Raw genomic sequence first — 10,524 nt, forward strand, 5'->3', positions numbered from 1 at the left:
TGGTCCTTCCAACCCCACTCCACTTCTGTCATTGTCAGTCTTTTTCCTCAATTTTGTATAATTTTCTACCCTTTTCTTTCATAATTTCCATCTCTCCATCCATCTCTCTCTCCCTATAGGCTGTCACGCTCTTCTTCTTCATCCTGGCTCTGGTGATCATGCTCCAGACTGTGTGGGCCCACATCAAGAGCCTTTCTTTTATATAGCAGAGAACAGCAGCAGGATTCACACTACAACCCGGTTGATAATACTAAGGTACTGGTCTGGTGTAGCACGGAGGGGCGACTCTGCAGGGTATTCAGTTTAGGAGGTGCTTACCTGGGATCAGTTTTGGTATTTTGGATAATAATGAATAAGATGATCAGATTATCTGGACCGGATCCTAGATCAGCACTCCTATTCTAGGACACTGTATGAATAACTACCGTCACATCATGTCCCTGGGATGTTTGGGGATGTTGGCGATGGGTATTTCTTCTGGGAAAGAAAGAAATACAATTGGTCCAGGAGTTTTATCTGCGAATATTGACCGTTTAGCATGGAACTGAGGAAAAATTGACAGGCAATCCATAACAATTAAAGGCTTGGAATCATCATTTTGTGGTCAACAAACGGATGTTTTTAGTGGCTGTTTGACTTGTAATCTGAACTAGATGTTTCTACCTGCAGATGGCAATCATGGTTTGTCTTTCAAAGATGAGAAGTATTTTCGCTGCAACAAGGCTTTTAGTGTTGGTTGTGACTACTTACAATGTCGAGCCGATGTATTTTGATGACGTCGTCAGATTTGTTTTGTTTTCTGTTGTCTTGGTTACCATCTGACTGAGGAAACAAAAAGCAAAGCAGCGGGTCTTTCAGCGAGAGAGAAGTTTCATGATACTCCCCTCCACTTGGTTATCCATCTCTGTTTACCTCCCCTCTACTAGGATCTAAGCCCTTCGGTCGGGACCACAGGAACGGGACAGGAGGGATGGGAGCAGAGCGTTGACGCACATTTTAGCCCCCCAACAGCACTACTAATGATGCCACCTAGTGGCTATAGAGGGGCATGACAGGCAGTCAGTCTGGCTGCTGGCGCTGGTAGGAATGTAAGAAAGACTAAGACAGGATGTAATGGAGTACCATATTTGTGTAATGTTGTTTTGTGAGAATAATTCCACTCAAAACCTAATCGCACAAAATAAAATAAAACATTATATAATGGTGCATTCTGGTCTAGTATGTCTTCACAGTTGAGTTGCTGCCGCTATCTCGTAACTATGGTTCCCATATGGTCCAAGTCCCAACCCTCTTTTGTTATCTATGGTTCCCATATGGTCCAAGTCCCCAACCCTCTTCTATTATCTCAGCCCAACTGGAAGCTTGTGGTCAAGGACTTGTGATGCTGTCTTGTGCTCTCACAAAAACTGTCCCTTTTTGAGTGTTTTTTTGCAGCTCGTTTCAGTCGCTAGCTACAGCGAACTGAAAAGAGGAGTAACCCAGGGATGTGTGTGCTTTGGGGACCTTTAACAGAATGTGACTGGCAGAACAGGTGTTGTATGTGGAGGATGAGGGCTGCAGTAGATATCTCAGATAGGGGGGAGTGAGGCCTAAGAGGGTTTTATAAATAAACATCAACCAGTGGGTCTTGTGACGGGTATAAAGAGATGACCAGTTTACAGAGTGCAGTGATGTGTCCTATAAGGAGCATTGGTGGAAAATCTGATGGCCGAATGGTAAAGAACATCTAGCCGCTCGAGAGCACCCTAACCTGCCGATCTATAAATGATGTATCCATAATCTAGCATGGGTAGAATGGTCATTTGAATCAGGGTTAGTTTGGCAGCTGGGGTGAAAGAGGAGCGATTACGATAGAGGAAACCAAGTCTAGATTTAACTTTACCCTGCAGCTTTGATATGTGCTGAGAGAAGGACAGTACCGTCTAGCCATACTCCCACGTACTTGTATGAGGTGACTACCTCAAGCTCTAAACCCTCAGAGGTAGTAATAACACCTGTGGGGAGAGGGACATTGTTCTTACCAAACCACATGACCTTTGTTTTTACAGGTGTTCAGAACAATGTTCAGGGTAGATAAAGCTTGTGGACACTAAGAAAGCTTTGTCGAAGAGCATGGAACACAAAATCTGGGGAGGGGCCAGCTGAGCATGAGACTGTATCATCTGCATATACATGGAGGAGAGAGCTTCCTACTGCCTGAGCTATGTTGTTGATGTAAATTGAGAAGAGCGTGGGGCCTAGGATCGAGCCTTGGGGGTGCTCCCTTGGTGACAGGCAGCAGCTGAGACAGCAGATTTGCTAACAAACCAGACCAAAGGCGCCTCAGAGACACTAATACTCCTTAGACAGCCCACAAGAATGGAATGGTCTACCGTATCAAAAGCTTCGGCCAAAGTCAATAAAAATAGCAGCACAATATTGCTTAGAATCAAGGACAATGGTGACATCATTGTGGAACTTTAAGGTTGCAGTGACACATCCATAACCTGAGTGGAAACCAGATCTCAGACCAGAGAGAATACTATAGACATCAAGAAAGCCAGTCAGTTGATTATTGACAAGTTTTTCCAACAAAACTTGAACAATTCCATGTAAGCATCTCTCTGTGTCTCCATATAATGCATTCTCGGTGTGCTCTCTTGAATAGCCTACGTGACCTTCTCAGTAGCTTATTGGCCTAAACAGATGAGGCTTCCTTATCTGTAGTACCTTGCATTTGAAGGCATCTGTCCATCTCCTTTCTCTGTCCAGATTGTGCCTTGGCCAGAGAACCCCACACCACAGGCAGGTGGTCACTCCTCCCACTCCTCCACCCTCCTCTCCTTCCTCCAATGAGACCCCTCATCTCAGCTTCTCTTCCTCCTGGCTCAACACTCTCTCTAAGAAGAAGAAATGAAGAAGAGATTGTCTGTACCACCGAGGGCCTGTCTGATCCATCATGGTTACAGAGGGCCTGTCTGATCCATCATGGTTACAGAGGGTCTGTCTGATCCATCATGGTTACTGAGGGCCTGTCTGAACCATCATGGTTACAGAGGGTCTGTCTGATCCATCATGGTTACTGAGTGCCTGTCTGATCCATCATGGTTACAGAGGGTCTGTCTGATCCATCATGGTTACAGAGGGCCTGTCTGATCCATCATGGTTACAGAGGGTCTGTCTGATCCATCATGGTTACAGAGGGTCTGTCTGATCCATCATGGTTACAGAGGGCCTGTCTGATCCATCATGGTTACAGAGGGTCTGTCTGATCCATCATGGTTACAGAGGGCCTGTCTGATCCATCATGGTTACAGAGGGTCTGTCTGAACCATCATGGTTACAGAGGGTCTGTCTGATCCATCATGGTTACAGAGGGTCTGTCTGATCCATCATGGTTACAGAGGGTCTGTCTGATCCATCATGGTTACAGAGGGTCTGTCTGATCCATCATGGTTACAGAGGGCCTGTCTGATCCATCATGGTTACAGAGGGCCTGTCTGATCCATCATGGTTACAGAGGGCCTGTCTGATCCATCATGGTTACAGAGGGCCTGTCTGATCCATCATGGTTACAGAGGGCCTGTCTGATCCATCATGGTTACAGAGGGCCTGTCTGAGGGTCTGTCTGATCCATCATGGTTACAGAGGGTCTCATCATGGATCCATCATGGTTACAGAGGGCCTGTCTGATCCATCATGGTTACAGAGGGCCTGTCTGATCCATCATGGTTACAGAGGGCCTGTCTGATCCATCATGGTTACAGAGGGTCTGTCTGATCCATCATGGTTACAGAGGGCCTGTCTGATCCATCATGGTTACAGAGGGCCTGTCTGATCCATCATGGTTACAGAGGGCCTGTCTGATCCATCATGGTTACAGAGGGCCTGTCTGATCCATCATGGTTACAGAGGGCCTGTCTGATCCATCATGGTTACAGAGGGCCTGTCTGATCCATCATGGTTACAGAGGGCCTGTCTGATCCATCATGGTTACAGAGGGCCTGTCTGATCCATCATGGTTACAGAGGGCCTGTCTGATCCATCATGGTTACAGAGGGCCTGTCTGATCCATCATGGTTACAGAGGGCCTGTCTGATCCATCATGGTTACAGAGGGTCTGTCTGATCCATCATGGTTACAGAGGGCCTGTCTGATCCATCATGGTTACAGAGGGCCTGTCTGATCCATCATGGTTACAGAGGGCCTGTCTGATCCATCATGGTTACAGAGGGCCCGTCTGATCCATCATGGTTACAGAGGGCCCGTCTGATCCATCATGGTTACAGAGGGTCTGTCTGATCCATCATGGCTACAGAGGGCCTGTCTGATCCATCATGGTTACAGAGGGCCTGTCTGATCCATCATGGTTACAGAGGGCCTGTCTGATCCATCATGGTTACAGAGGGCCTGTCTGATCCATCATGGTTACAGAGGGTCTGTCTGATCCATCATGGTTACAGAGGGTCTGTCTGAACCATCATGGTTACAGAGGGCCTGTCTGATCCATCATGGTTACAGAGGGTCTGTCTGATCCATCATGGTTACAGAGGGTCTGTCTGAATCATCATGGTTACAGAGGGTCTGTCTGATCCATCATGGTTACAGAGGGTCTGTCTGATCCATCATGGTTACAGAGGGCCTGTCTGATCCATCATGGTTACAGAGGGTCTGTCTGATCCATCATGGTTACAGAGGGCCTGTCTGATCCATCATGGTTACAGAGGGCCTGTCTGATCCATCATGGTTACAGAGGGCCTGTCTGATCCATCATGGTTACAGAGGGCCTGTCTGATCCATCATGGTTACAGAGGGGACAGGCCAGACAGAGACAAGGCCAAGTTGGAGAAATGTCAATAATGTCAAATTCTTCTAATTAAATGATTTTTAACGTCAAGACCCGAGAGCTGAACGTGTTTTCCCAGGCACACAGAGAAAAGCATACCCAATATTCACCGACCATTTTGCAGGTCTTAAATCTGGTACGCACTGTAAGTTATTGTGCTCATGTACAGTATGTGTTTGGGTAGATATGATTAAATATATATTATTATCATGTGATGCATGAAGGGTCTAGCCAGTGTGTGTGTTATCTGTTGGGAAATTCTCTTTAGCATATCTAGTTTTGTTGTTCTGGCGTTGCATCGATGCATGATAAGTTGTCATTTTCACTCTACTCGTTAATCCCTGTATACAGAAATGAGTCACATGACTTTTTCCACATTTTGTTGTGCTACAGCTTGAATTTTAAATGGATTAAATTGCAATTCTTTTTTGGGGGGGGGGATCACTGTCCTACACACAATACCACATAATGTCAAAGTGGAATTGCGTTTTTAGACATTTTTAAAATAAAAATAAAATAAAATGCGGACATTGAATATTCCTTTGAGTACGGTGAAGTTATTAATTATACTTTAGATGGTGTATCAATACACCCAGTCACTACAAATATACTCAGTTGCCAGAGAGGAAGGAAACAACTCAGTTTATTGTCACCATGAGGCCAATGGTGACAATAAACAGTTAGAGTGTAATGGCTGTGATAGGAGAAAACTGAGAATGGATCAACAACATTGTAGTTACTCCACAATACTAACCTAAATGACAGAGTGAAAAGAAGGATGTCTTGAACAGTCAAAATATTCCAAAACGTGCATCCTGTTTGAAACAAGGCACGAAAGTAACACTGTAAAAATTGTGGCAAAGCAATTAACTTTTTGTCCTGAATACCACGCGTTATGAGTACCACTCTCCATATTGTCAAGCGTATTGGTTGCTGCATTATGTTATGGGTATGCTTATAATTGTTAAGGACTGGCCTCTGATTACAATGAAGATCAAGACATGCCACTCTGTTCTGGGCCAGTTGCAGCTTATAATAATCAAGATGAGATAAAACTAGAGCCTGCAGGACTTGCTTTTTGGAGTGTGGTGTCAAAGAAATCAGAGCATCTCTTTATTACAGATATACCTCTCCCCATCTTTACAACCATTGAATCTACATTTTTTTACCATGACAGTTTACAATCTAAGGTAACGCCAAGTCATTTTAGTCTCAACTTGTTCAACAGCCACACCATTCACTACCAGATTCTGCTGAAGTCTAAAACCACCCATTCCGAAACAAACTGAAACTCTTTGTTAAGAGTTTCAGTGACTTCATTAGCTGTGGTTACTGAGGTGTATATGATTGAATCATCAGCATATATGGACACACATGGTTTGTTTAATGCCAGGGGCAGGTGATTGGTAAAAATAGAAAAGAGTAGAGGGCCTAGAGAGCTGCCCTGCGGTACACCACTCTCTACATGTTTGACATTAGAGAAGCTTCCATTAAAGAAAAACCTTTGAGTTCTATTAGATAGATAGCTCTATATCCACGATATGGGAGACATGTTTTTTCAACAAAAGGTTATGGTCAATAATATCAAAGGCTGCACTGAAATCTAACAGTACAGCTCCCACAAACTTCTTATCAATTTCTTTCAACCAATCATCAGTCATATGTGTTAGCGCAGTGCATGTTGAGTGCCCTTCTCTATCAGCAAGCTGAAAATCTGTTGTTAATTTGTTTACAGAGAAATAGCATTGCATTTGTTTTCCAACAGTTTGCTAAGAGCTTTTACCGCTCTTGGGTAGTGGAATTACTTTGGCTTCCCTCCAGGCCTGAGGACAAAAACTTTCCTCTAGGCTCAGATTAAAAATATGACAGATAGGAGTGGCTACAGAGTCAGCTACCATCCTCAGTAGCTTTCCATCTAAATTGTCAATGCGGTTTGCCATTATTGATAGATAGCTATTTTTCCACTTCTCCCACACTAAGTTAAATCTACTTGAAAATCTATGGCAAGACCTGAATACTATCAATGATCAAGAACCAATTTGACAGAACTTGAAGAATTTTGAAAAGAATAATGGGGAAATGTTGCAAAATCCAGATGTGGAAACCTCTTAGAGACTTACCCAGAAAGACTCACAGCTGTAATCACTCTTAGAGATTTACCCAGAAAGACTCACAGCTGTAATCGCTGTGAAAGTCGCTTCTGCAAAGTATTGACTCAGGGTTGTGAATACTTACAGTGCATTCGGAGAGTATTCAGACCCCTTCACTTTTTCCACATTTTGTTATATTACAGCTTTATTCTAAAATGGATTGAATACTTTTTCCCTGCTCAATCTACACACAATACCCCATAATGACATCACAATACCCCATAATGACATCACAATACCCCAGTGACAAAAGGTTTTTAAAAACGGGACGAGATGTTAAAAACTGTCCATTGTAACAATAAAATCACTCAAAATTTGCCTTATTCAGTGGCATGGGAGTTTATTCTTAGACTGGGGTAAGATGATTTTGGGACACATCCTCAGTAGTGTGTATTCAGTGGGTGCATCCTGTTAATCACTAAACACCCTCATTTACATTTAAGTAATCAAGCCTTAGCTTGTGTCCTTATGCCCAATTAAGATGTCCCACGGGACTATGCAAGGCAGGGGCGTCCTCTTCCCTGAGACATCCAGCTGGATACCTCATATGCCCTCCTCAATAGGATCTGAATTGGGTTCTCAGGTGGGGTGGGGGTCATGAAGTTATAATATAATAATAATAATTTATAGCCCAGCAAGTATTCCTTGATCCAGATCCACTGGCTGCCTCTTTCAGCTGCTTGAGAAACTGCTCTGACGGTCTGCCGCAGAGCCTGTGGTGATTCCAAGTTCTTTCAGCAACCTGATGATGGAAGAAGCGAATCCTCTGCATCCCACTTCAACTGGCCAGAGTTTGTTCCAGCCACCATTGGTCTGCTGCCAACTCTGCGTAACGCAGTTTTTGACTGGGCTCAACAGAGTTTTCCCACGGGACTGTGAGCTCTATGATGTACACAGTGGAAGGGGACCAGAGTACCATGTCTGGCCAGTTGGTGGAGGTGGAAAAATGAGTTGCCCTTGCATCTTCCAGTGTAGGGCCATGGAGGTGTCCAGTTTCTGGCTTTGTAGGAGGATACTTGGGCCTTTTCTGTCCCCCTCCCGGATGAATGTTGTTGTTTTGACGGGATTGCTTGTTTTTGGAGGTAATGAATTGGTTGCACCCTCTTGGTCTCAAGTGCTCCAGCCAGGCTCTTGAGGACCTGGTCTTGCCTCCAGGTGTAGCGGCCTTGTGAGAGGCTGGTCTGCAACCTGTCATTATATGCCTGAGAGCCAGTGGGCAGAGGGGGCAGGTCGAGAGGCCATACCATTGATGTAGATTTTTTGGTGATGAAGCACATCATAGGAAGTTGATGAAGCTGATGTTTCCATTTGGCAAAGCTCACTCCAGTTGATCCCTCCAGGCCTTGCAGTCCATTGCCCTTGTTTAGCAAGGGACAGCCTTTGCACTTCTTGCAGTGCCTGGATTAGGCACCTCCTCGACCACCAGCTTCCTGCGTTCAGATGTTGTTGCCTTATGGAACGTTGGTTTGCTTGCTGCCAGGCCAAAGCCTCCTCTTCCATGCTGGATATTCCCACAATGAACGTCAGGGTGTTCTCAGGGCTGAGGTTCTTAGCGCTCTGGACACAATGGATGTTGTCCAGGGGACTTGCTAATGGTCTGGTCGAGTCCTTCAATGTCATCTGAAGTCTTACTTTAGGCACTTGTACTTCCCCGGGACTTGGAAGAGTAGTTCAAGGTCTTGCCATAGAGGCCGATGTTTCAGGCATCGTGGGACACCCAGCCAGGTGGTGATCCGTCATCTTCACACTGATATGGGTCTGCCAGACATGGGGAGAAGTCCAAATGTCGCCACCTGGTCTCACAGAAGGAGGGTGAAAAAGGTTTTAGAAATGTTTATATTTATTTTGTCAATAAAATCTGCATAGCAATGTATTAGACCCTTTGCTATGAGACCAAAAGGTGTATTCAATCCTGTTTCCATTGATCATCCTTGAGATGTTTCTACAACTTGATTGGAGTCCACCTGTGGTAAATTCAATCGATTGGACATGATTTGGAAAGGCACACACCTGTCTATATAAGGTCCCACTGTTGACAGCACATGTCAGAGCAAAAACCAAGCCATGAGGTCGAAGGAATTGTCCGTAGAGCTCCGAAACAGGATTGTGTCGAGCCACAGATCTGGGGAAGGTTACCAAAAAATGCCTGTATCATTGAAGGTCCCCAAGAACACAGTGACCTCCATCATCCTTAAATGGAAGAAGTTTGGAACCACCAAGATACTTCCTAGAGCTGGCCGCCCAGCCAAACTGAGCAATCGGGGGAGAAGGGCCTTGGTCAGGGAGGTGACCAAGAACCCGATGGTCACTCTGACAGAGCTTTAGAGTTCCTCTGTGGAGCTAGAAGGACAACCATCTCTGCAGCACTCCACCAAGCAGACCTTTATGGTAGAGTGGCCAGACAGAAGCCACTCCTCAGTAAAAGGCACATGACAGCCTGCTTGGAGTTTGCCAAAAGGCACCTAAAGGACTCTCAGACCATGAGAAATAAGATTCTCTGGTTTGATGAAACCAAGATTGAACTATTTTGCTTGAATGTCAAGCGTCACATCTGGAGGAAACCTGACACCATCCCTACGGTGAAGCATGGAGGTGGCAGCATCATACTGTGGGGATGTTTTTCAGCGGCAGGGCCTGGGAGACTATTCAGGATCGAGGGAAAGATGAACGGAGCAAAGTACAGAGAGATCCTTGATGAAATCCTGAGTGCTCAGGAACAGGTTATCAGACTGGGGAGAAGGTTCACCTTCCAACAGGACAACGACCCTAAGCACAGCCAAGACAACGCAGGAGTGGCTTTGTGATATGTCTCTGAATGTCCTTGAGTGGCCCAGCTAGAGCCTAGAGACTTGAACCCGATCAACCAACTCTGGAGAGACCTGAAAATAGCTGTGCAGCAACACTCCCTGTCCAACCTGACAGAGCTTGAGAGGATCTGCAGAGAAGAATGGGAGAAACTGTCAAGCTTGTATCTGTCATACCCTAAAAAACTAAATGCTGTAATCGCTGCCAAAGGTGCTTCAATAAAGTACTGAGTAAAGGGTCTGAATACTTATGTAAGTGTGCTATTTCTGTATTAAAAGTAAATCAATTGGGGTGATGAGGGTTTAAAAACTATTTCATCAGTTTAAGAACAAGTTTGTCATGTAACAAAATGTGGAAAAAGTCAAGGGGTCTGAATACTTTCCGAAGGCACTGTTTATATATATATAAACATTCATACTCTGGACTCTGACATTGCTGGTCCTAATATTTATATATTTCTTAATTCCATTATTTTACTTTTATAGTTGTGTGTATTGTTGTAAATTGTTAGATATTACTGCACTGTTGGAGCTCAGAACACAAGCATGTCGCTACACCCGCAATAACATCTGGTAAGTATGCGCATGCGACCAATAAAACGTTTGAATAGGATAAAAAGAAGGTGGAAAAAAAGGGGGTTCCACTAGTTACCACAGCCACAATGTCAAATGTGTCTCGAAAAGAATAATTAAAACAAAAAATAAACTATTTGTTCTTAATTGTAGGTTTAAGTTTTGGCATTAT

At 44.6% G+C, this 10,524-nt stretch overlaps 1 protein-coding gene across 2 annotated transcripts in view; it reads left to right on the top strand.

Moving 5' to 3' along the window:
• trim101 (tripartite motif containing 101) overlaps positions 1-3,593 on the top strand; it is a 28,336-nt gene extending 24,743 nt beyond the window's left edge. For both annotated transcript variants that reach the window (XM_052484567.1, XM_052484566.1), the window contains exons 10-11: positions 120-255; positions 2,752-3,593. In XM_052484567.1, coding sequence (XP_052340527.1) covers positions 120-206 — 87 coding nt within the window. In that variant the 3' untranslated portion in view covers positions 207-255; positions 2,752-3,593. The remainder of the gene's footprint in view (positions 1-119; positions 256-2,751) is intronic.
• The last annotated feature ends 6,931 nt before the right edge of the window (positions 3,594-10,524 follow it).

Source organism: Oncorhynchus keta, chromosome 28 (assembly GCF_023373465.1).
Source record: "Oncorhynchus keta strain PuntledgeMale-10-30-2019 chromosome 28, Oket_V2, whole genome shotgun sequence".
Lineage (NCBI taxonomy): Eukaryota > Metazoa > Chordata > Actinopteri > Salmoniformes > Salmonidae > Oncorhynchus > Oncorhynchus keta.